This window comes from Psilocybe cubensis, chromosome 4, assembly GCF_017499595.1.
Source record: "Psilocybe cubensis strain MGC-MH-2018 chromosome 4, whole genome shotgun sequence".
Classification (NCBI taxonomy): domain Eukaryota; kingdom Fungi; phylum Basidiomycota; class Agaricomycetes; order Agaricales; family Agrocybaceae; genus Psilocybe; species Psilocybe cubensis.
In genome coordinates, this window is record NC_063002.1 from 474,652 (window position 1) to 500,257 (window position 25,606).

The 25,606-nt window shown below is 47.2% G+C and overlaps 8 protein-coding genes across 8 annotated transcripts; 3 read left to right on the top strand and 5 right to left on the bottom strand.

Annotated features, from left to right (window-relative positions):
* Positions 1 to 6,092: 6,092 nt before the first annotated feature.
* On the top strand, positions 6,093 to 8,112 carry JR316_0004260 (histone deacetylase (class I) Clr6; the record flags this gene model as incomplete). Its single annotated transcript, XM_047890029.1, has 7 exons — positions 6,093 to 6,104; positions 6,167 to 6,284; positions 6,417 to 6,491; positions 6,548 to 6,921; positions 6,983 to 7,350; positions 7,412 to 7,557; positions 7,619 to 8,112. 7 exons carry the CDS (start codon positions 6,093 to 6,095, stop codon positions 8,110 to 8,112), a joined length of 1,587 nt encoding a protein of 528 aa, XP_047749790.1.
* Positions 8,113 to 9,826: 1,714 nt separating this feature from the next.
* On the top strand, positions 9,827 to 12,044 carry JR316_0004261 (Purine permease; the record flags this gene model as incomplete). The annotated part of the gene is made up of 9 exons (XM_047890030.1): positions 9,827 to 9,981; positions 10,051 to 10,274; positions 10,330 to 10,445; positions 10,502 to 10,604; positions 10,663 to 10,752; positions 10,806 to 10,950; positions 11,007 to 11,263; positions 11,322 to 11,858; positions 11,917 to 12,044. 9 exons carry the CDS (start codon positions 9,827 to 9,829, stop codon positions 12,042 to 12,044), a joined length of 1,755 nt encoding a protein of 584 aa, XP_047749791.1.
* Positions 12,045 to 12,486: 442 nt separating this feature from the next.
* JR316_0004262 (uncharacterized protein) lies at positions 12,487 to 15,056 on the bottom strand (the record flags this gene model as incomplete). The annotated part of the gene is made up of 5 exons (XM_047890031.1): positions 12,487 to 13,257; positions 13,315 to 13,484; positions 13,545 to 14,260; positions 14,319 to 14,875; positions 14,964 to 15,056. 5 exons carry the CDS (start codon positions 15,054 to 15,056, stop codon positions 12,487 to 12,489), a joined length of 2,307 nt encoding a protein of 768 aa, XP_047749792.1.
* A 415-nt stretch (positions 15,057 to 15,471) lies between these two features.
* JR316_0004263 (uncharacterized protein) lies at positions 15,472 to 16,172 on the bottom strand (the record flags this gene model as incomplete). Its single annotated transcript, XM_047890032.1, has 2 exons — positions 15,472 to 15,510; positions 15,591 to 16,172. 2 exons carry the CDS (start codon positions 16,170 to 16,172, stop codon positions 15,472 to 15,474), a joined length of 621 nt encoding a protein of 206 aa, XP_047749793.1.
* Positions 16,173 to 17,089: 917 nt separating this feature from the next.
* Positions 17,090 to 18,665, bottom strand: JR316_0004264 (Nudix hydrolase 22, chloroplastic; the record flags this gene model as incomplete). Its single annotated transcript, XM_047890033.1, has 8 exons — positions 17,090 to 17,357; positions 17,486 to 17,709; positions 17,788 to 17,821; positions 17,888 to 17,970; positions 18,038 to 18,058; positions 18,131 to 18,221; positions 18,353 to 18,481; positions 18,559 to 18,665. The coding sequence occupies 8 exons, from the start codon at positions 18,663 to 18,665 to the stop codon at positions 17,090 to 17,092; spliced, it is 957 nt and encodes a 318-aa protein (XP_047749794.1).
* Positions 18,666 to 18,893: 228 nt separating this feature from the next.
* JR316_0004265 (Dual specificity protein phosphatase 22-A) lies at positions 18,894 to 20,444 on the bottom strand (the record flags this gene model as incomplete). Its single annotated transcript, XM_047890034.1, has 7 exons — positions 18,894 to 19,189; positions 19,261 to 19,314; positions 19,370 to 19,647; positions 19,714 to 19,906; positions 19,962 to 20,015; positions 20,068 to 20,327; positions 20,383 to 20,444. 7 exons carry the CDS (start codon positions 20,442 to 20,444, stop codon positions 18,894 to 18,896), a joined length of 1,197 nt encoding a protein of 398 aa, XP_047749795.1.
* A 774-nt stretch (positions 20,445 to 21,218) lies between these two features.
* On the top strand, positions 21,219 to 21,806 carry JR316_0004266 (uncharacterized protein; the record flags this gene model as incomplete). Its single annotated transcript, XM_047890035.1, has 2 exons — positions 21,219 to 21,265; positions 21,503 to 21,806. The coding sequence occupies 2 exons, from the start codon at positions 21,219 to 21,221 to the stop codon at positions 21,804 to 21,806; spliced, it is 351 nt and encodes a 116-aa protein (XP_047749796.1).
* A 694-nt stretch (positions 21,807 to 22,500) lies between these two features.
* Positions 22,501 to 25,261, bottom strand: JR316_0004267 (uncharacterized protein; the record flags this gene model as incomplete). Its single annotated transcript, XM_047890036.1, has 5 exons — positions 22,501 to 24,158; positions 24,232 to 24,709; positions 24,830 to 24,877; positions 24,942 to 25,116; positions 25,182 to 25,261. 5 exons carry the CDS (start codon positions 25,259 to 25,261, stop codon positions 22,501 to 22,503), a joined length of 2,439 nt encoding a protein of 812 aa, XP_047749797.1.
* Positions 25,262 to 25,606: the final 345 nt, after the last annotated feature.

Genomic DNA, 25,606 nt, shown 5'->3' on the forward strand with positions numbered 1-25,606 from the left:
ATTGTAACTGCTGATATTATTTGATCAGGTTTGAAAGCTTGATCTACGGACCTGGGCATTGACAATGGAAATCTATTTCTATTCGACGGAGGCCGGTTAGAACAGTAGTCAACAGGTCGAAGCGTATGCATTTAACGGATTTCTTACTTTATTGCTGTCCGAAATGCTCGAAAGTAAACGACAACGAAACTCGCGACTCTGGAATAAGGCCTTGTTTTTTCTGATTCCCACCCGAATGATGGCTGACACGCTGTCTACCTCTCTTCAGATGAGAACTATGTTCAATGACTCAAAAATGGAAAGCTACCTTATATGGGATCCAATTGCCCACATTGAGTCGCATTTGGTGTCCAGGAGCTGAGAAGTTATGTGTAGCAAATCTGGGTCGGGCGTCGTGATTAGAAGGAGATCGCGCATATGTTGCGCAACACGTGTATCTGTCAAGGCTGATGCGAAGAGAGAATCCATACCTGTGGAATGACGAAGTCAAAAACGAATGTCATGGCAAGGAACACAGTGGAAGACATGAATCAACCCAACAGAGTGGACCGGTATACAAAAAGTATGATCCCAAAGTTTTATCTCTTGAGATGGTGGCGTTTGCATTCCCACAAGTATCAGGAATTTATGAAGTGTCTCCTATTGCTGCAGTATCGAACAGAGCAACCTTCAGTGAACGTTGGATGTGTCAAAAGTAACGGCCTAGTCGGCAATGAGGAATGAGATGCCAATTGGTGTTTGGTAGTAATGCGCGAGGTGGTGCATAGTTTCAGCCGATATAATTACAGCCCCAGAAATATTTAGCCACGTATGCGTTGGATATCATCTGTAGGAGGTTCCGCAGTTGCCCAGAGCCCAAAGGCACGGACAGCTGGTTTGATATCACCAAGAAACAGAACAATGGATAGAGATTTCAGCAATTAACGAATAGCCAAAATTGAAGACAACATTGCAGGCTGTGTTACATTAATGATACCTGAATGATACCAGCGAGTACAAAGTAAGAAAGAAAGGAAGCTCCGCTTCGTAGAAGCGTAGAATTAAAATAGCATTGTGAGAAAATTGATAAAACGTGACCTTCAATTTAGAATTTGATGTCACGTGCTCGTATTTTGACGCGTCCCGATCTTAACTTAGGAGGTGTGGGTGCATTAGGGCAGTTGGTTAAGCTTGGTCGAGGTTTTGTGTGTGTGTATGCCTTCACTATGAACTCCGAGTCAATACCTATAACAGCACTCCGAGTTGTGTAAATGCGATCCCTTCTAGGCTTATATAAGTAGTTATAAGCCATCCAAGATATCACGCACATAGGCTATAGACTGGCATTGGAGAACAGGAGAACTTGAATAGATGGTGAGAAAACACTTCAACGCTTAACCTGAGCCAACCATGAAGCATATACTTCCGTAGAGAACCGCTAAAATGGACAGATATCGTCAAGTTTATTTTGATTCGACTCCTATACTGGATTCTACTCGTGGTATTGCCCTATGAATCAAGCTCTCTGCGTGTAAAGGCCGAGGATCTCTTTGATCAGATTGTTTTAGACTCCTGGATAAATTTGGAAATGCGTTCACATCTTCAAAATCTTTGACAAGGCTCGTCCAGCGGCTTGTTGTCGACCCGCTTAATTGCCCGTTAGAAACAGCGTTACTGGGTGAGGCCGAGAAATGTAATGAGGAGCTGTGTGTATGACCCGTCGCCCTACTTGCTTCTGCAGAGAGGCTTCTCAACTCCAAAATAAATCGCGATATCAGAGTAGATGAGACGATCAAAGTATAATCGTTAAGGATCGTGCTGTAGAGTCCCTATCATTCAATGTCATTATGGTCGATGCTAAAGCGGAGGTCAAATTGATACAAGCCTGTGGGAGCTGTATAATTGAAATACGTCAATTCACGTCACAGTGGAAAGATTTCTGACTTACATAGTACAGAATGACCGCCCCGGATTGGATTCCAGTGATTATTCTAAGCGATATCAGAATCTGTCAGGTTGGAGGGTGCCACAAAGTGTCTCACTCACACGAAATATAGAGTGCCTTAAAAGATTTCTATTGTTGAACAACAGATGATAGAGGTATCATTTTTCCTGGAAGACGTACCATTCCGTATGATCATTGAAACCAGACTTTCACTCCCCAGACTCTTCAACCCCTGCAATCGAACGACTGCTATCAGTTTCCACAATATCAGCGAAGTCGCGACGACGTCGAAGACAATTAGAGATATGAAGGTCATGACGAATGCTGGAACAAGCGTCAAAATATGAATCAAAACCGGTCCCGGAGCCTGAATCTCATTGGCTTTATTTACCTCTGCAAAATTAATTCAGAGGTCGCCGGATGATTATCAGATTGAGAAATGGGACTTACAGAGGGTTCGCAGACTGCGTGCAAGAAAGCTGCTTGATTTGCACCTGTTGCTGATGTCACTGGATAGGTTGGATTTAGAAATGAATTATGCTTACTATGTCCAGAGCAGTGGATAAAACACCAAGTACAATTAGAATCCCAATGAAGAACACCGCTCCGTTTGTGACAGCGTGAACGCGCAGGATAAACGATACTTGCATTGATATCAGCCCAAGTTTGAATGTCAAGCGCAGCAGCTAAGAAGAGCTCACCTACTATGGCTATCCTCGGTATCAGAAACGACACTGTCGATGTGAACTTTAACCATGCATCGCAGCTACCCTCCAGTCAATTTTTAATACTCCCGACAGGTATTATTCAGGTCTCACTACAGAAATAACACGAACCTTCGGGTGAGAATCGAGGGTAGGATGACAATAGGTGATTACACCCACCTGGTTTATCTGAGTCCGACTGGAGAACAGAAAGAATATTTGCCTCGCAATTACTGGGTATCGAGCAGCGTAGTAGAGCAGACTGGACAGGCGCAGCCCTTCCTTCCAAATGTACTGTTGTTCACGGTCGAGGTTTATAATTATGTCGTATGCCCACAGTGCTAAGTATGACACCAATCGAACAGAACATGGATGTTATATCACCACTCAACTCATGGGTTTAAGTAGTGGAAGATTATGCTTACTGATACGAGAGCATGTTGCGTATGTGTCGATCTGGCTTGAACGGTCAGGGCAACAATGTCAAATGTCGCAGCAGCTATATTGTGCGTCGGAAAAAGAACTTACTTCTTCCTTTGGGCGTGCAATGTAGTGGCTGCACGCGCTGCCAGACCCAAGGCGGTCTGAATGGACGGCATGTTAGAGAAGATATCGCTGAGCTCGAGGAGAACGTAGAGGTAGCGAAGACGCAGGAAGAGGAAAAGGAGAAAGTAGGAATCCACACATGTCACATTGTACCCGCATGTACTCAGTATTTAGCAGAGGAAATTCCATGGGCTTACAAGGGATTTAGAAATAGATAGCACTCGTGTGTGCGGATATGTATTTGGGCGATGTTAGGTTGTCGTAATTCGGAAATTGATGTAGAGCAAGTAGAGGATGTACACCAAGCATGTTTTGAATAAGCCGAATTCCTGTCCTACTTCGTGATACCACGTGAACTGAAATGTGGGGAAACACGATGCCACCAATTGCTTCTGAACCATTCGGCCATTCTGATTTCGTTTTCCGCTAAATAGTACTTGGAAGAGGATTGAAAAGCTGCTGGATAAGTCATCTTCAAATGATTTGTCTGTACCCAGAAGAGCTTAGCAACCGCCTGTAGCCAGAGCCGAGTGTAAAAAATACAACCTTAGCTCCACTTGTTCTTCCCTTGAGACCTCTCTATGTGAGCGCTAAATTTAGCAGTATTGTATCCGAGTAACTGCATGGTTTGATGCTACATACATACTGTAGTTTCAAGCTAAACATCGGTGACCAGAAACTTGCGCAAATTTGATATGAAATAGACAGTGCACATTCATTAGGCGCGACAAGCATAAACCTTGAACGTTTGAACACGCGGTTCCAGAGTGGCATCGGGTTTGAACAGACACGGAAAATAGAGTTTCCAGATGATGGGATTGAATCGACCACAAAGGAAAAAGAGGATTCCACGAACTATGTATGTCGTCACTTCGATCGTGAGCAATAATCACCCAATCCGTGCTTTCTTTCTGCTCGAATTACCACCGGACGGCTGATTTCCTCCGTACGGGCCTCCACCACTCAAGCTCGCAAAACTGGCAGTACTCCCAGGTTTGGAGTGTGACTGTACAAATGGTCCACCGACCATGTGGCCATGTCCTTGGTGTGAAGTGTTCTGAGGCACAGGTACCATCGATGGCGCGTCGTCCTGTGTGATTCTTCGTTGAGGAGGTATTTGGTGTGCAGCAACGGTTTGGAACGCGCTAGAGGAAAGATATATAAACAACCCACGCCATAACAGAAAGAATAGGAATTATGAGATACGCACTTCCAAGTTGGTTTGGGTTCTTCTTGGAACCATTTATGGTGTAGAGCGTCTTTGGCTGTGAGTCTGGCTTCGGGATCGTAAATGAAGAGTTGACGTAGAAGGTCGTAACCATTAGAATTGCGCAATCTAGAGTTAAACCAATCATATAGACGGTTCGAAAAACTAAGAAGTGTTCAGTAGTGCATTAACATGTGCCTTCTAAAATTAACATACTGATCAAGACGCTTCATACTTTGATATTCTGGCATATCTACAACACCAGGCCAATCCTTTTCTAAATGTTTGATCGGTAAATTACCATGCTTAAATTTCATCAAATTAATGACTAACCTTCGGGGGTGCCGATTACTTCAAAAATTTTGATTAGTTGGTCACGCTGAAATGGAACGTTCTTCTTGGAATCCAATTTCGCTTCTTCTCCCTTGAAGATAGGACGCAAGCTGATCAGTTCAGCCATAACACACCCGACTGCCCAGCAATCGACGGCCTTGGTATAATGTTTAGCTCCCATAAGAAGTTCAGGAGCACGGTACCAAATTGTTACGACGACTTTGTCTCCAGCAAAAAGCGGCTGAAGAGGTTCGTAGATGAGTCGTGCAAGGCCCAGGTCACCTATTTTGATGACCCCTCCAGCTGTGATCAGAATATTGGCCGGTTTCAGATCACGGTGAAGGATGTGACAGGAGTGCAAGTAAATCAAGCCGTTTATGAGCTGATAGACCATAGACTTCAGAACGCCCTGACTGATAGGTGCCCGTAAAGTCTGAGAATGATGGTGGATTACTTGCTAAATAAATGTTGTGTAATTAAAATACAAAAGGAAATGTCATGATAGCAAAACGCACGAGGAAATCGTGTTCAGCATATTCAAACACCATAAAAATCGATTTGTCTTCCAGAATGACTTCCTTGAGTGCAACTATGTTCTCATGGTTTATCTCCCTGTTCAACTTTGCATCATCTTAGTTATGAGGACAAGCCAAACGGTGATATACACGCACTGCAATCTCACGAATCGCACTCTGGCTTATTCCAGTGTATGTCACGACATCGCCTTCTTTGTCTGGTTTGAACTTTTTGATTGCATGGATCGTTCCATCGTCCTCCAAGCTTTGGGCCTTGTACACACGACCATAGGTACCAGAAGAAATAAAACCGAGGATGTTGTACTTGGAGGATACCGAACGGTGGTTTTGGTCTCTCTTGGATCGGTAAAGCTGCATAGGGTCATGTTGGAGAATGCTTGTAGCCCATTCGTCCAGCATGACTGAGATTGTGGGTCAAGACAGAGGAGACCGAGTACATGGCGGTCACTGTTGCGCTCAACAGTCGACATCACAGAACCCTTGATTAGACTTGAGCTTGCCCTAAAGTCGGCCACCGGGATTCCGGGGCGGGTTAACGATCGAAATACTTACACGTGATCACTACGCACAGACTTTCGTCGAGGAGGAACGGCTGGTTACACCCCCACCTTTTCCTCGCTGACCTCGACAACGGAGGCCCCGTTCTCATTTCCCAATGTCGAAACGAAAAGTGGCCTACTATTACGACTGTGCGTGTATAATTACACGAAAAACTTTACGTCACGGCTGACGGATTCGCAGCGGACGTGGGGGCATACACTTATGGTCTGGGTCATCCGATGAAGCCACACCGGATACGCATAACACACGATTTAGTCACCGCGTACGGGATGCTTGACAAAATGCATATTTTGGTACGTTTTTCTATGTACATGTACACCCCAGGTGTTCAATAACCACCTTCGACATAATGTAGAAACCCAAGCGCGCAACACCCGAAGTCATGAGCTCATTTCATACGGACGAATACGTAAACTTTCTACACAAAGTCACCCCCGAGACTGCTGAGAAAATGACCTATCATGGGACGCGATGTACGTCTCCTTACCATAATTTACATTCCTCGTACAACCGCTTGTTTCATCTCCCTCTTCCGTTCCGCCGCTGTTGACCATTTCCACAATTCCTACTAATACTTATTATTAATCTTTCAATTCCTCTCTTAGTTCTCGTTGGTGAAGATAATCCTGCATTTGAAGGGGTGTTTGAATTTTGCTCGATTTCGGCGGGAGGCTCTATTGGTACGTGACGATGAACTTATAAGCCATAGTTACGGTTTTTAATTTAATACCATCAGGTGCTGCACAACGAATAACTTCAGGAGCAGCAGACATCGCGATTAACTGGGCTGGAGGACTGCATCACGCTAAAAAACGGGAGGCATCTGGATTTTGCTATATCAACGATATCGTCCTTGGAACACTGGAACTTCTCAGAACATACCCACGAGTTTTGTACATCGATATCGACTGCCATCATGGAGACGGAGTAGAAGAAGCTTTTTACACGACGGACCGTGTTATGACATGTAGTTTTCACAAATTTGGAGAATACTTTCCTGGGACGGGAAGTCAGGACGACAGAGGGCGCGGGAAGGGGAAAGGATACGCGGTAAATGTACCATTCAAAGATGGCATAACGGATGAATCTTTCAAAAGCGTTTTTGAACCGGTGAGATTTTCCAACACTGTGCTTTTTTTGAGTATGGGCCCACTGACTGATTCCCATCAAGGTCATTACACGAGTACTCGAAGTCTTTCGCCCGTCCGCTGTGGTGCTGCAGTGTGGATCAGATTCATTAGCTGGGGACAAACTGGGCTGCTTCAATCTCACTATGAAGGGGCATGCAAACTGTGTCCAATTCCTACGAAAACAAAACATTCCCTTGATTTTGCTCGGCGGTGGGGGTTATACTGTCAAAAATGTTGCCCGAACATGGACATATGAAACAGCATGTGCACTCGGAATCGAAAATGAGATTGACCCTAACTTGCCATGGAACCAATATTTCGAGTGGTTCGGTCCTCGCTATCGATTGGAGGTGCCTGAGAATAATATGGAGGATCTTAATGTGAAGGAAGGCACGCTCGATTCTGTTCGGTATGTCCAAGCCTCATCCTTTTCATTCAATATTCCATTAATTTGTACGTCTAAACTTCAGGGAAGCCGTATTGGAACAGTTGCAGCAGCTACAATGTGCACCCTCGGTACAAATGCAAGACGTTCCGCGCGAGAGTGTTAGACAACATCTAGGCTTTGGGAGAGATGATGAGGCTGGGCGAGATGAGTTGGACGAAAAACTTGCCCGTACGCGCCTATATTCATTTTCAACATTCCAAAGACGCCTTTAACGTTTATTTCCTTATAGAACATGCTCGTTATCTATATAACCTCCAGGAAACCGATACAACGACGGACGAATCCGAAGAATCTGATTTCTGGGACTCGGATGAATCCTCTACGAGCGCCAACTGGCGAAATGGCTCTCGTCGGTCGGGTTCCGTTTCTCGCGTCAACGGTCGGCATTCAAGTCTACAACCCCAATACAGGGCCGACGCTGAAAAGAGGCGTATGAGTTTACTGACTGGGAAATATTACGACATACCGACACATGAGGATGAGTACGCGCATTACGAGTGTGGCTCTGCGCCGAACAAGTCGACGAAACGGAGGTTCTTCAGTGGGCCAGCGGGCGGAGGCTGGGATGATTTCGGGGGAGTCGATTCTCGCGTCAACGCACGCAGTAGGATGGCCAATGGTTTCCGAAACGGATTTCTTCTCACTACGCCCTTCATGGACACTAGACATGGTGAAGACGGCGAAGACGATGATAATTACGAAGAAATGCTGGTAGACCCTTGATGGCACTTAATTTTGGACTATGGATTCTTGCTTGTCATTCGTAAGTTCACTTGATATTTACCTTATTCCTCAGTGCTCTACTAGGCACTGCTTATATGGGCATGTAGTTTGTTGTTGTATTTTTAATTCTATGTATCTTGGTAGAAATGGATTGTACGCCTATAAAAATCGACGGGGCATCTAACGATGAAGCAAGCCAAAATCCTAGGCAATAAGCAAGGTAGTCGGGATTGCCATCTGAAGCAAGCTGAAAATGATGGTTTCTTTGTGCTCCGAAATCCTCAGGCCTCAGGCCTCAGCATTTACCGTCAACTCGAATTCTTGAAGCTAAATCTCATGTTAAAATCAAGCGCCTTCTTGGAAGAGATGACGTATTGATGAGTTGCTTATCACAAGACTATTGATGTCGGAAATCAAATGCACTGATGGAAATTCAATTTTGCCTCTATCCAACTTGATCTTGGAAGTCCAGGTTTCTTGCACACGTTCATAACGGAAGCGTTGGAAAGGTACGAATTTTCACTTCATTTGCGCTCTCATACACCCTCTAACTGTAGTCTTAATATTCGACTCGCTGAAGACACCTATGAACATTAATGATTACCTGTAAAGTTGCATCTCGACGTTGTAATGCAACATGGAATTGCCTGGAAAGCGTCTGGCCTGACCGCAAATGCTTTAACATGTTAGTTATGTTCTTATCTCGGCGTATTCCATAGGCAGATAAGATTGAGGTCGTTGGAAATGACTGGATGATGACTATCAACGTATAGACCTATCGCTGACCATTGTTCAAACTCAACACCTAGTCGCCGACTCGCCGTTATCGCGGACACAGTATCTGCACTCTTGGCATGCAATGGGGAAGCTCTGTGATGTTCTTTCAACCTCCCAAGATACACCATAATCATATCCATGCGCCAACGAGTTTGAAAAACCATGAAAATAGCCGTCTGCTGTGATTGTGTAGCGCCGAAATTTGACGCATATTATACCGTTCGTGTCACTTCCTGCAATATTTCGAGGTAAGGCTCCAACCGTTTAGTTTCCGTTTAAATTTTATTACAAACTAAACGGAAACGGTAATAAACAGTTTACAAACGTTTATAAACGTTTGTAAACAGTAAGCTCGAGGGTGGCTACAAGGGCAGGCGTTCAACAGCGTTCAACGCATCATTTGTCCTAATGCGGCCGATTTGCCAAGGAAGATAATAGTCGGCACCTAATTGGTACAAAAATGGGACCAAAAAAAGAGTGCAAATGAGTTAGTTTGGTGTAAAGAATAAAAGATGAATCATTTGATGTAATACGCACCCAATATTGTCCAAAAAAGAGATATACTTTAGCACAAAAATCTGTTACCGTTTGAACCGTTTATAAACGTTTGTAAACTGTTTAGCAAGGCTCATAAACTAAACGAAACGGTAAATGGTATATACCGTTTACAAACGATAAACAAACGAAACGGTTGGAGCCTTATTTCGAGGCCTATCTGAAATTTAATGGCTTTCAATCAAAGCCGCAAGCCTGCATTGTTTATCAAACGGTATCATATCTCCTATTATCTTTCGTTTGACAATCTCGGCTCTGGGTCGACGTCCTTTAAATATGACACTGGAAATTGTGCGGACAGTGGCGACAGTATCCATCCCTTCGCTGCAGTAATCACTACACTCCAGGGGGAAGCCAGCCTCCTCTCTTCTAACCCTTCTCCATGTCGACACCATACGTACAGGAGCAGCCTCAGGCTATTGCACCTCCAGCTGTTGCTTCTTCCTCTCGATTTGGCCCACTAAAGGAGAGGGCAGCCCGTTTGAAGAAGAAAGTTACCACCAAGCAAGGTTGGATCGGTGATTACGACTATGCCTGGTAAGCACTAGAAAACTTTCTATTATCTGAGTTATGGGCTAACGCAATGTATTTCTCTGTTCCTGACAGGTTATGCTCCCCTAGATTGCCGTTTATGAAGCAGTCGGACAGAGCTCCGCCATTCTATGCACTCGATACCGACCTCCCTCTCGTCCTTGCTATATCAAGCGGTCTTCAGCATGCTCTTGCCATGTTAGCTGGTCTCATCACGCCCCCTATCATCTTCGCTTCTGCTCTCAACTTGGATGCTGAGACGTCAGCATACATGATTTCAGCATCACTCATTGGCTGCGGTATGTATTTCTTTTTAACTTCCTTTTTACGGGTTTTCAACGTTATTATTCACAGGCATCATGAGTCTTGTGCAAATGTCCCGGATACATCTTTTCAAAGGCTACTACTTGGGCACTGGGCTTATTACGGTTGTTGGGACAAGTTTCGCCACGCTCTCAACGGCAAATGCGGTTCGTGAATCCTCACTGTACGAAGACGATATATTTATTTTACCAACCCCACACAGATTTTCGACGCCATGTACAAGGATGGAACATGTCCCTCAACAGTAGGTCCTAACGGTGCTCTGATTCGAGGTCCATGCCCTGATGCATACGGAATGGTTCTTGGTATGTTTTGCTCATCGCCATGGATTGTTCCGTAACAGTCTTCTAACCTTCTGCACAGGAACGTCACTTGTTTGCTCATTCCTCGAAATCTTCATGTCATTCTGCTCCCCCAAAGTCCTTAAACGCATATTCCCCCCTCTCGTTACTGGTACGCGATATTCAATTACTACATTGCCTCATGCTCACTCAATGTGCTCTTAGGAACCGTCATTCTCATGATAGGCGCTTCGCTCATCGGAGAATCTGGAATGGCAAACTGGGGAGGAGGTTCCAACAATTGTAAAGACCGTCCCGATAGCGGTATTTTCCAGCTGTGCCCCACAATCTTCGCACCGAGGCCACTTCCGTACGTTTTTATAACCTCACCTTGAAATCCACCCGCTCAAATTTTGTTCCCTATAGCTGGGGATCACCAGAATTCATCGGTCTCGGCTTCCTCTCGTTCTCCACCATCATACTGACCGAAATATTTGGATCACCTTTCCTCAAGAACATCAGCATCATCGTCGGTCTTGTGGTTGGATGCATCGTAGCGGGTGCTACAGGCTACATGAGTGATTCTACAATCAAGAGTGCTCCTGCAATCACTTTCCTATGGGTGCATACTTTCAAGCTTCGGGTTTACGCTCCTGCAATTCTCCCTATGATGGCTGTCTATGGTAAGTACTCTTCGTTCCGATTTTGCTACTGCTGGTTGAACCTTTTTCTCCGTACTAGTGTCCCTCGCAATGGAAGCCATTGGTGACATTACTGCTTCGGCCGAGGTTTCCCGTCAGGAGGTCGTCGGAGACGTATTCGACTCCCGAATTCAAGGTGGCATTCTCGGCGATGGAATTAGCGGCTTCATGTCAGCTCTTTTCACTGTAACACCCCTCTCAACTTTCGCCCAGAATAACGGAGTTATCGCCATCACCCGATGCGCCAATCGTGGTGCAGGACGTTGGTGCTGCTTCTTCCTAATCCTTTTCGGCGTCCTTGGCAAACTCTCTGGCGTTTTACTCGCGATTCCCAACCCTGTTCTTGGAGGCGTGACGACTTTCCTCTTTGCTAACGTCGCCGCGTCGGGCGTCCGCGTCATTTCCAATGTGCAGTTCCAGAGGAGAGAACGCTTTATCCTTTCTGCGGCATTGGCATTTGGATTCGGAAACCTGTTGCGCCATGATATTTTCAGGCATCTCTTTGACGGTGTAGCCAATCCAAACAAGGGTCTTCAAGGCTTGTTTGACTCCATCACCATTGTCCTTAGCACACCTTGTGCGTTATTTAAAACTGTCTACTATTTGGTTTCTTTCACTGATCGTTTTTTCTTCAGTCCTTGCTGCAGGTCTTGTTGCTGCCATTCTCAATCTTCTTATTCCACAAGAGCCGAAGGAACTCATACCAGATGAATCCTCGGTTGAAGAAGTAGATGTCGAATCCCAAGATGAAAAGAAACACTAAAGTACCCCAGTATTCCGCCATGTTTGGTATCGCTTAGTACTCACGCAACCCCTCTGACGACATATCATTTTTTCATGATTTTTATCTTAATACTCAAAATCTCTCATGCTGTAATTAGATTAATGCGCTGTTAGTTGTTACGCTATACTTTTGTACGATTATACCAACCTGTATTCTATTCGCCGTTGCAATTCCATCGATTCAATCTTGATTATGTCCGACGATCTGTTAAGCGGCAATTGAGCCTGATATTTGTATTGCTAATTTACAACATGACATGGCCTTTACAAACACAAGGTGTCAAATACATCGAAGATCGCCACTGGTAGAGCTAGATGAAATCAAGAATGGCACCGATAACCACAAACAAAGGTAATGTCGACACCGTGTGAGAACTTAAGAGTATCAAAAAAGGGGGGATGGTATATCGTGCTTCGTGGTCCTAGGAACGGCGGACTTGTTGCTGCTGCGTAGTTGTTCGACGCGTGGTCCGGGAAGCAGACGCCTCATGGCTACCTCTGGATCGCTTCTTATCGCCTTGTTCGTCCAAATGAGACTCAACTATCTTTCGTTTCTTCTCTCCACCATGAAGAGATGCGTCAAGGTTGGAAGTGGAAGTGGAGGCATCCCGATTTTTAGATAGCGTTGAACGTGCTGGTACGATATCGTTGCGTTCGTTGGCAGGACCTTCAATAGGAGCAGCGTCACTGGACGGGGAAAGCACGCGTTCAGGAGGAAGCTGTTCCAGTGCTACTATGGCGGCCTTGATGATTTCCAAAAATTTATCATGGTCTTTTCCTGAAGATCCGTTTTCCGATGCATACACAGTTTTCAAGTCTGGAAAACTTCCGCTCTCTTCTTCGACTTCATACTTCGCGATAACGTGCGTCTCACATAATCGCGCGAGGCCCTTGAGGAGTTTACGGAAAACCTCGTCACTCTTGAAATATGGTTGAATTTTTGACAAAGGTGCTGTAAGAAAGTCCCTCTTGGCTGTAGCGCAAATTTCAGGGTCATTGTCCTCCCACTTTTCGAGGTGATGGACTACAATGCAATTTCCCGGCCCATTGTACTTCATGCATATCCATGATAACACGTAGAGAAAAGACTCAAGGTCATCAAGATGGTCCTGCGGCGGTATGTTTACAGTTGGTGAGGCCTGTGCCCATCCAGCACTTTTAAGGACTGCAACAGATTGGAACGCACGCGTTCCCTATTGATAATATATATGAGCGGACGCTTCATGAATGTCCAAATAAAGGGTACATACCGTTCTGAATTGACTGCCGGACAGATTGGTTTCACGATCCACCTTTATAGCCATGTCCAGGTCTATCAACACTCCACGGTTCCCTGGTTCCGCGTTTGGTTTCCCTAAAAGAATATTTTCAAGACTGATATCACGGTGCAAAATTCCTTTCTGCCAAATATTTTTGTGGCCTGATCATAAAAAAAAAAGGTTTAGAAATTTAAATCTGAAATACAGAAATGACTATTTACCTGCGACCGAGTCGTAGAATGCGTGCAATAACTCCAACTTTGTTTGAAAATATTTGATGGATCGTCCATAAGCTTCAAGGACGATTCGGCAAAAAATACGATCGGCGGTATATGGTCGACTGTTGGTATACAATCCGTTGACGACATGGTTTCTGAATTGGGATATTGGATATTCGGTATCATCCTCATAGGCGACCATTTGACCAACTCCAGCCAGGCCCTTGACAATTTTTAGTAGCTCCCATTCGTTTTGGCGTCCAGACGACCGCCATGAATCTTTTATAAGGACTGCACTAACAGTGCCATTCGGCTGAGGAGGGCTCACTTGCTCAGCATTCCAACACACAGTGCCTCTGCCACGAGCAGATCTACGAATGAAAGGTGTTCCCACCACCTGATAAACGTAGGAGGCACGCGAAGTGGTCGTCAATCTCAGTGACCGTGCGTGCTCTTTTGGGGTCGAAACAGTGATTTGAGGCCAGTCCCCACCATGCTCCCACTTGATTCGCGTGTCAAATGCAGAGATTTTTTGATCCTGTTCAATGGAAGAGATACCAAGGACAATCCGAACCAGAGTCACAGGATCGGTATGATAGTTGATGCTCGAATCGACGCGAAGCACTCCTGAACGGTCATGAATATTCAGATAGGCATGATTTTCTGTCAAGACGACTACAGGAACATAGCGCCGATGAGGTTGCTGGATGAAACACTGTCTTTTTATACGTAGATAAAGTGAGTAAGTAGAAGTGTAGGAATGCATGCCTAGAATACCTCGCATATATCCCAATCTGCTGTGTGATTTCCTTCTTGTTTGCCTTGAATGTAGCCTCTAATTTGACCTCAAGGGGAGCTAGACAATGTGAATATTCGGAGCGCTCGGCAATGGCAGGATTCATAAAAAATCTCGATGTTCTGCCCATAATAGCCAGGTCCGGCGATGACTTGGGGGGAATAACTGGCGTTGTTTGCCCATCTGCTCCTACTTGTAGAATAGTTATCCCGTCTTCGACATGGGTAATTCGTTTTTTGTAAGTTTCATCTATCCATCTCAATTTTGGGCCACCCTTGTCAAAATAATCAAAAATTGACTGAATTATTTTGCTCAGAGGTGTATAGAGTAATTCTTCCTGCGTCACACCAGTGACATTTTTTAGAGGAGTCCATCCTTTAGCCTGGTTATCGTAGAGACTGCAGTCCGCAAGGAATTTGGAGATTGGAAGCGTGTTATATGAAGCAAAGACCTTGGATACAGGTGTTGATTTGTCGACAGTGCTTCCGGAAAGCTCTGCAGCTATCGCTGAGCTCATAGCGTCGACAGTGAGATCAGGCTGTACTGAATGTGACGATGATTTAACCAGTGTCGCGGGGCCAATACGTGCACGATGCGGTAAAAAGAGGGGCACGTATAACAGATACCTCAGACTCGTAGGTAGAGTTTGAATTGAGTGAACGCGCTTCTCTCGATTGCGTAACTTGGTTCAAATTTCGAGGCCTTGAACTTTTCGACATCGTTAGAGGCAAAACGGGAGTAGATGAAATCCAGAGCTTACCATACGCACATGTAAACAAAACGTCCGCTTTCGAATTGAGAGAACAGTGGTGAAAACCCAAGAGTCAGAAGTCGTGATGGACGTTCGGTGATTGCAAGAATTGTGCCCTTCGAGACTAATTTACCACCACGTGATCGTATTTTGATGACCCATCAATATTTCAATGTTGCCAACTTCGGGATCAAACGAATTGAAAATCCAGTTATCATTATGCGCTGCTTTCAACCAAATTTTGTCCATTATCTTTACTGCGAAGAGATAGCATACATATCGTAAATTTAATAATGAAATAAACTAGTCAATGGATACGATTTTTTGTGGTTCTTTTCTCCAGTATTTTGCCGCTGTTAAAAATAGCCGTACTGATGCCAGCCTTACGATTTTCCGTCAAATATGATCGTGAATTCTTCAGACTTCATGAATAAGTTTGTTTAGAAGAGAGTTAGCAAGAGTAGTACAAGCAATATTTGGGCGATGTATACTGTGATCATACGGATTCAAACTCCCTTGGATACCCAAATCTCGTCCTTTTCTTGTTTGTAGCAAAATCATCTTCGAGCATACCTCGGAATTCAGGGATCAGACCCCTGATAGTAGCTGAGCTCCGATTAATATCCCAGTCCATCCTTTCGCCTATCCCCTTTACTATTTCTGCATTTATTGCTTTATTTCTGCGTTCGACATAGAGGTTCCAGCTCCTGGTCATCGGTTGCTTTACTCCCGTTTCATCGGAGTAGGCCCTCAGGGAAACCATATACGCCGTTCGGAAAAGATCCCAGCCATCGATCTTTGAAATAGGGAAGCGATATTTGGAGTTTGCGAACCGCAATAGCACAAGCAGTGCACCGTAAAGCACATTGTTATCGTTTTCCAGGCTTTCAATTTGCTTGACCTCGGACCTGATGTCGGATATGGATCGAACAAGGGTGATAAAAGCATCCTGGTCTTCTTTGCTGTTCCTTAACGTTATTTCTGAAGAAAAAATGGCTGCAATAACAGTAGAATTTTGCAATTTCGACCCTTCCTGTCGCTGATTGTTGCTGACATTCGAATTGCTGGAGGCGCTCTGGCTCATGATAGACTAGATGCAGTGTGGTGGGGAATGTAAGCTTGATTATATCTGAGAAAGCAGATGATATAGAACTGCCTATTTATATATAAAACGGTGGGACAAATATGTCCGAAAATGTCCAATGTGCCCCATTTGCTCGTACTGAGTGCCACTGGTAATAGCATGAACAGGCAGTCAGGGCAATACCAACTAATCGGCTTTAATAGTGTTCTAAAGAAGGAAGGCTGGCGTGTAATATAGACAATGGCTGTAGTACATAATAGCGAGAACATGGCTGTGACTTCCATTGTTGCATGAATAGTGAGCAATCTTCCTTTACCCAAAAGTCATGTATGTGCACACAAAAATTTCAAGAAGTATGGCAATCTGGTCAGGAATACAATTAGGTTAAGGAAATTCTGGCGAACAGTTTATTTCAGTTCCATTTTCAGGTCCAGTTTGTTCCTTTTTCGGATAATAGGCGCCGGCCCATTCAGATTCACATATGCAAAGTCTGGCATTCTCGTCGGTATTGCCGTCATGTACCGAGTCCAGAAATAGAGAAAATAACGGATCATCAATTATACTCCCTCTGGAAGCTTCTGTCCCGTAGGTAGAGTTAACAGTACATGATGAAGTGAAACTTTAATTTTCCTGAGACGAAGTCCTCAACTAGTAAAGTTCCCACGAACCACACTTTCTAACTCCTAAGCCTCGAGCTCTGATATGATGTATGACCCTGGCGCAGCAACCTAGTATCACCAAGGATCACCATGCCAGCATCCCCCCACAACCCAAATTGTCTTCCAAAATATAACAATGCGCATCTCGCTACTCCATACGCTTGACAGTGAATTTAAGAGTATTATACATGCCCATATACAAACTATATCATACATTGAGACATACATACATATATACCAGTCGTATATTCACGCAAGCTATAACTTGCTCTTGGGGTGGGATGTAGAACTGCCTTCGCGTTCCCCTTCCTTTCGCCGCCGACGCGCCTCCCTCTTATCCCACGCCTCCACCACACGTCTCGCAGCGCGCAGATCAACCCCGTCCCGCTCACACGCGTCCCGAAACACCTTGCGATTCAGCAGCGCCCACGCAATCCTTTCTTCGTTCGACGGCGCGTGTGGGGGGCTCACTTCAAAATCCGGCTGCCGCGCGTACCCCACAGTCGCGACCCGAATAAGCATTGCCCTTGATTTAACAAACATGTCAACAACAACACGGATATATGAAGACGGGCAGCCAAAAAAATGTACGTGAAGGCAGAATGGAAAAGGAAATGTTGGAGGGAAATGGGAATTGGAATAGTTAACACATACGCAGTCAGCCCGAAAACGGGCTTAATTCCACCGGCCTCGCGGCCAGTCAGGAACTGGTGGACGCGGAATACAGGCTCGGCTCGGTTGCTGCCCTTGAAGTCGAAGGACTTGTGATAAGGGACTTCGAGTGTGTCGGGTTCGTGTGGAAAGGGTGGGTTGGAGCTCAGGAACGAGGCAAGCGGGTGTGAGAATAGGCTGGCGACTTCATCTCTATTTAAAATGGGCTATGGCAGGGTGTCAATTGGACTGGTAATCCGACGGAGTAGGAGTAGGAAAGAGTTGAATTTTTTTGGGACGCGTACCCGGAGTGTATTATCTAGAATTAGTACGACGACACTGTTGCCCGCTTGTTAGATATATGGATAGATGGATGTGAATGGGTGAGGTGCGGGGAGGACGTACGGGGTTACAATAAGTTCAGCGGCAAGGAATGGCTCTAATATGCACAGAAGCGGGACCTTGTTTCTATCGCGCGGCAGCCCAATCTGTGGCAAAGTGGTTCCAAGTCAAGCCAATTATCGAATCGAATTCCAAAGAATACGAATACAATACCTCTTCAAACGCCTCCCGCCTCTAGCCAAAAACAAGTGTAGCTATGTCTTCAGCTTCACCACCCACAAGTTCAAGTGCACAGAGTCAACGCACCGCAGTGTCCTCTATAGATCTATCCTCCGGGTCAACCTTCCCGCCAGGCAGCGATGTGTCCCCAGCGTACGTCCGCAGCGTCGACGAGCGTCTGTAGCAAAGAAGCCAAAAAACGGAGGTGAAGTGGTGTATTCACAAGTGCATGCGCGTGGGGTGAAGATGATTGGTATACATCGCGTTAAGCGGCCCCGAGGGCAACGCGAACAATGGAAACACACCTACCGGCTAAGCAGCACGTAAAGGTCGCCTTGTCGACCGACGAAGAGCGCGACGAGCACCGCGGCACTGCGCGAGCGTGGCACGATGATACTCGGTTTCGGCGGGTGGTATCGTGCCAGGTTCTGAAGACACCTGTAAATAGAATAGAACAGAAAAAGAAGGTGTAACGTTGGCATTAAAATGGCGTGAAGGGTGGGATTTCGACCAACCTTCTCGACTCCTTGCTCAGCGTTGGTATCGCCTCGTTCCATCGAATCTTTGGTCTGTGAAAATCAAGCTGGCTGGTGCTTCGAGGACCATTTGGTTTGAAGCTCATCAAATCGCAATTAATGAATGTGGGGGAGGTGGTGGTTCCGGTTCAAGTTGTTCCGTAGCCGTTCAGGCACACCAAATTCAACTTCTTCTGAGTTCTTCACATTGTGATGTCATTATACCCATTCAGGGGTCAACGGCAAGAAATATGAAATCAAGCAAAGAAAAGAAAGTCAAAACGGAAAGAGAAAACATAGATAATTCTAGCGTAACCTATCCTACGCATGCTATTCTATCGGACACTAATTGGAGCGTGCTGCGAAGGCGCAATTTTACTGCTCCTCTTATTCATGTTCACATTCGCACCAACGTTCCCAAAGTTTTCAGAGAAACCCAAACCAAAGTCTCGCCTCGTATCATCGTAGATCATCCCGCTCTCTTTCGATGATTCAAGTTCACAAGAGAAGTTTTCAGACTTCGCACTGGATCTGGCACTCGAACTTAAATTCGGACCTGGTGCATAGCCGCACTCTTCAAACACTTCTAGCGTGCGGATAAAGTTACGCGTGGGGTTGAACAGTGGGAGCGCTGTGTAGTCGTTAGTAAGGAAAAGAAAGGAATTTTACAATATACGAAATGTGCACATGATGGTTACTCACCTTCGTTTATAACGCCGAACGCCTCTGTCGCCGTATACTGGCGAATCGACATCACTGATTAAACCAATACGTATCAGAATCGAGAAACACATCTAATGAAAACACGTACAATACGCGCACACAGCCGCACATGCCCTCGACTCTACCATTGAATGCACAAGCACCCTCCCACCACGTTTAATCGCGCCGTCAACATAAGCACAGATATCCGGCAGCGTAGAGAGCAGCGCGTCCGGCGCGCGGCTGTCGACATTCACATGGTGGTGGTGCGTTACAGCGCCGGCGGTCGTCGTTGTAGCGATCTCCGTGGGCGATATGGACAGGAGGTGAGTTATTCCAAGGTCCATGAGTAGTGACCATGTTTGCTGTGGGTCCGATGGGAATTCGCTGTACGCCCGGGCCGGCACATTAGAAAGGGTTGGGTGTGAGAGAGGAATTCAGGAATCAACGCACCTGCTAAGGAAGAGTTTGTCAGGGATAATAGAGACGGTATCGACAAGGTGGTTGAGAAAGGCGGTGACGTCCTGCTCGTTTCGTCGCTTCCAGGAGCGGTAAATTGGGTTAGCGAGCGAGGGAGCAAAACCGCATTTTCGGAACGTATCCAGTTGAACGGCGAACCCATAGTTGAGATGCACCTGAGGGCGCCCTAGAGTTCCCTGATAATGTAATTGGGAAAACAATACATTAAAAACCCGGCTTACGTTGCCTAACAAACGTGATAGCCTCTGGAGCCAAATATCCCCTCGTTTTCATCACTTACGAAAAGAATTTTAGAATTACATGGGAAATGTCGTGGCGATCACTCACAATAAGCAGCGACGACAGCAGGACTGCGTGAGATGCCCATGACGCAGTGGACAAGCACCCGACCACCCTTGCGCAGGGCATCGTCGATGAACCGACAAGTCTCAGGTAGGTGGATGAGGAGGTCAGCGTACTCTGAATCCTCGATTGAGATGTTCAGGTGGTCCTGCGTCGCACCCGTCGTCGGGTACTCGGGACATACTGACAGAATGTGCGTGATGCCGTGTTTCTTGCGCTGCTCGACAGAGAGCGCGGCAGAAAGGCTGTGGGATTCATTTAACATATTGGCACACCCGTGTACATAGCGAGCGTACGCACTTTCCGACGTAAAGCTGGTCCTTGAGGACCTCACTTAGACTAGCAGGTGCGTTCCGTGTCATGGTACAAGCAGAGCAAGAGTTGGTCGATAATCGATTCTCTAAGAGACTACTGATCGTCGCAGAACAGAAAAGGTGGTTTGCTTGAATGTGTTTGTTATAAACCCGGCGCGCATATTGGCCAAAGTGTTCGCATGGGTAAAAGTCTCGACGGAATCGGAATCAGGCTGATGATAACATGATCGCCTTCTTTTTCCGGCCCCACAAGATAGCTCCACAAAACGATTCACAGGACTGATACTTTGGATAAATTTGTTTCGGCACTGTGGGGGCTCGGAGAATGTGGCAAACCTAGTTTTGGGCACGAGCCGATAGTGCGTGGGGTAAGATAAGGACAGGTGCGAGCATGGACATTGGCGCTGTGATTATTACATCGCGATGTATATGTGGAAAAAGTCGCAACGAGGAAGGCGCGTGTTGGTGGTGCTCCACAATTTTGTTTACAGGAATCACGATAGTCCGGCTTTGATGGCCATATGAGACGCTTCTGGTCAACAGTGGCGTACAATTAGGCTATACTGTATATTCGGGTACCAAAGTAAAAGAAATATGCCATAGGAAAAGAAATGAGTTAATGAGTATTAATGAGCAAAGGGCGGTGGCAGTCCACTTTCTAAACGAATTGTTCGGCGGAGGATTTAGTCGGAGATTCGGAGGTTGAATCGGAGCTTTTCTAAATACGCGGTCACCTGATTTACCTTGCAAATGCTCTACCGCAAAATCATCTCGATGATCTGGAATCATTCTTTTATGTGATAGTCTGGATTTCCATCCATCATGACGGCCCAGGAAATTGTCCAACGTCAAACAAAGCTCGTTGCGGCGTTAGTTCTAAGTGGAACCAAGCCTTGCCCCGTGATTGCTTCAGAGAAAAAATCCATTTCATGGAACATCCAGGCTTCCTGCAAATTCAGCCGTACTTCAGGGAAGACGAGATTTTTTGCACTATGCTGGAGAATCTGGGGTACCTGTGCCAGGACCGCTATAGCGACAAGGTGGATATCCTTCACCAGCTGGACAAGGCCATTTATGATGCTCGCATTAAGAGTTACAAATTGGAGGTTTCAGAATCAGCAGCGTCTGGACAGTGGAAAGGATCATGATGAGTTCTTGCTCATCGTTAAGACGGCCATCGATGCGCTTGAACAAGAAGAGGCCGAGGAACAGAAACACGCTGCTGTGACTCCGTTAGGGGACCGCTCCAACGTCGAGCCCGACACACCATCAAAAACCGAGAAATTTTGCAGCACTGTAGAAATTAAGAAACGAAAGCTCGATAGCGTTGATGGGGAGGAGAAAGCGGACCAGAAGCGTGCGAAGGCCCGCCGCGAGTCAAATGAAAATGACCCTGAACAAGGTCTTTGACACTTTGGCGCTTTCTGTTGTTACCTGTGTAATGTGAAATTTACGAATGATTTTTGTTTATAGTTAGTTATGATGTGATGTTCACCACTGTACCGTACTCTTTTTCTTCGATCGTTGATGAAATATTTGACTTAAATACGGGTCCGGCATTCAAGTCATAAATCACAATGATTCTGACGCTCGATACCATCTTACCATCTGATATAGTAGATAAAGATGAAAAGGCAGATAAACTTCAATTAGAAATAAACGGGATAATTGACGAAGCAAATTCTTGTGTGCGCAGCATGGGGCGCTTCGCTTTGATAGCTGTGGACGCCATGACCCGGCTAGGAATGGCAATGTTACCGTTGCCGATGTCAATGCTGTCAACCCAATAGGCGCCGAACCTGAGGCTGGGACCCACCTCTGATTTACCATCTTGTAAGGTGTACATAACTTGAACAATGTTACAGGTCCTAAAATTTCAAAGCTTCGAACTAATCATCCATGCAACAATTCCTTTCCTTTCAAAGCTACAGCATACACAGCATACTTGAGAGCGAGTTTGTTTCTATCCAATCCACTGAAATTGTATCCCACTGAGCACAAGCACAACATCGTCATGAAAAAAAAAGCAACCGATCGCAAAAACAAGAAAAAATTCATCAGATCATCCTCGTTCCTCATGCACGCACATACACCTCCCCTCGATCTACCGCACGCCTGTAGGCGGCACCCACTCCGGCACCTTCCCCCACCCAAACCTCTCCGCAGCCCACGACTCCTTCGCCCACCCAGGCTGCATATCCGTATACACCCCCTCCGGCTGCGGGAGCATCGCGTCATACGGCGTCGTGCCGGGGATATACCGGAACTTGCTCTGCGAGGGCGAGGCAGAGGCTTGGAGGAGAGGGGTGAAGTCCAGCGCGAGCGCGGAGGATGCGGCGGCTGGTTTGGGTACAGAGCCGAAAGAGTTACTACTAGAGGCGGTGGTGAATGAAGAGGGGAAGGCGGGGTTGGATGCACTCGTCGGCGTGTCCATCGAGACGCTCGTCGACGGTGCCGTGCTTCCGAACGGTCCCGCCCCGCCTCCAAATACAGACCCCGTATTGTTCGCAAGGTTCCCAAACGCACTCTGCGTCTGTGCAGGCTGGCCAAATGCACTCGGCTGCCCGAACACGCTGCCGCCCGTCTGCTGTTGCTGACCAAACGCACTGGGCTGGCCGAACACGCTTCCTCCCGTCGTCGCCTGCTGCTGCTGCTGCTGTTGTTGTTGTTGAGTAGGCTGTCCAAACGACCCCTGCCCAAACACACTCCCGCCAGTATTCTGCGCCGCACCAGCACCAGCACCAAGCCCGCTAAACGCACTTTGCCCAAACACACTCCCGCTTGGGTTCGTCGCCGATGCCTGGGCCGGCTGCCCAAATGCGCCTGTCGTACTAGCAGGCTGGCCAAATGCACCCGTAGTTGCAGCAGGTTGTCCAAACGCCCCTGTCGTACTGGCAGCTGGCTGTCCAAACGCGCTGGTCGTAGGCTGTCCAAACGCACCCGTTGTAGATTGGGCGGGCTGCCCAAATGCACCCGTCGTGCTGGCAGGTTGACCAAATGCACTCGTCGTGCTGGCAGGTTGGCCAAACGCACTTGTTGTGGTTGCAGGCTGACCAAACGCGCTTGTTGTGGTTGTAGGCTGACCAAACGCGCTTGCTGTGGTTGCAGGCTGGCCAAACGCACTCGTCGTGCTGGCAGGCTGCCCAAATGCACTCGTCGTGCTAGCAGGTTGCCCAAACGCATTCGTCGTACCAGCAGGCTGGCCAAACGCGCTTGTAGTAGTAGTAGTCGGTTGTCCAAACGCGCCAGTAGCCGTCGTCGTGGGCTGTCCGAACGCCGGCTGTCCAAACACATTTCCCCCTCCTCCTCCTGCCCCGGCACCACCACCAAACGCACTAAAGGCATTACCCCCACCCCCACTTGCCCCTCCACCAAATACGCTCCCCGAGTTGGGGTTGCTAGCATTTGCAGCGGCAGCAGCTGCTGCGAACGGGCTCGAGCCGCCCACACCACTGAACGCGCCGAACCCCGTCGCGGGTTTGATCAGCCCACCCCCAGCACCAGCGCCAGCAGCTTGGCCAAACGCGGACGGCTGACCAAAGACTGAGCCGCTCGGGTTAGTGGTTGTGGTCGACGTTGTACTTGAAGGCTGGCCAAAGGCAGACGGCGTCGTCGTCGCCGTGTTCGTTTGTTGCCCGAACGCAGATGGCTGGCCGAACGCCGGTTGGCCGAATGCGGAGGTCGTTGTCGTTGTGGCTGGTTTGGTGCCGAAGGCGGATGTGCCGCCAAAGGGCGAGTTCGTCGTGGCCAGGTTTCCAAACGCTGTTTTCCAACAAGAAAAAGATAGAATGAGTTAGGGTCAATGTTATACAGGTAAAATGTATGCAGTGCGTACCTCCTCCTCCTCCTCCCAACGCAGACCCAGTTGCGTTCGTGTTCGAAGTAGAATTAGTATTCGAACTCGACGCCCCCCACCCCGACCCGCTCGGTTTGCTCTCATTGCTTCCCCACCCACTTCCACCCGCACCGCCCCATCCAGAGCCAGACGCCCCGCCCGGCGTAGGACTCGGGGAGCTCCAGCCCTTGTTGTCTCCCCAGCCCTTGTTGTCTCCCCAGCCCTTGCCGTCTCCCCAGCCTTTGCTGTCTCCCCAGCCCGACTTGTCGTTGTCGCCCCACCCCGGGGACTTGGTTCCCTCGCGCCCCCAGCCGCCGCCTGTGGTGTTGCTGCTGCCCCAGCCCGAGGTGGATGGGCCGGCAGTATTGGCGGTGGAAGAGGAGGAGGCCTTGTTGGCGCTGGCGGCTTCGAGTACGGCTGTGATTTTGCTTTGCTTGTATGCTTGCTCGTATGCTTGTTCTGAGTTTGCGCGTGCGTTCTATGAAACCGGAGAGGAAAGGGGGTTAAGAGGATGAATGAAAAGGGGTGGATAGAAAATACAGATTGGTTTAGATTGACAAACAATAGCACGAAATAGATAGAGGAAAGAACAACGCACAGCGAGGGCCTGATTCGCAGCTTCGATCCTGCTCGATTCATAATTTGTCTACCCAAAAGAAAAACCCGTCAAACACTCGGCGAAGCGAACGAGACAGCACGAAAACCCCTACATATTCGGCCAGCGTGCCGCTGCTTCGCGCGGCGTACGCTTTGACACGGAGCTCCTCGAAGCTCTCGTCTAACCCTGCCACGAGGAGCGGCTCGTGCTTGTAGGGGGCATACGAGGACAGTGGCCAGCTCGGCTTTTCAGTCGCAGGGTTCAGGTCGTTGGCTATGTTCGCTGCACTGTATTTATACAAGTAAATTGAGAATCGCTTGCTTTGTAGGTGTTCAGCGAGAGGCACACGGACTTGTAAGGCAAAGCTAGCTTCCCCGAGCCTGAATTGGCAGGCTTGTTCCAAAGATTGCTGCCTGATATCGACGTAGGCATCGATCGCAAAGGTGGTGGGTGTTCGAGTTGAAGAGGTAAAAAGAAGAAGAGCCAAGAAATCAGAAATCAATTAGGATTTGCATTACACTATAGCGAGTGGCCCTAGCACACACCTCCTCCGCCGCCGCCGAATTGGGGCAGCGCATTTGCGGGGTGTTCGTTCCTGCACGAGTTGCCGAAGCGACAGGTCCCCCGCAGAAAGTACTGACACACAGTCTGTGGATGGTGAGCGCTTATTCGCCGTACATTAGAGTTGGACTGACCATTAGATTTAGGTTCAAAGGAGAGAAACACGCCGTTTGGATCCTGATAGCATCGATTACATAACCATCATTTTCTGACCTC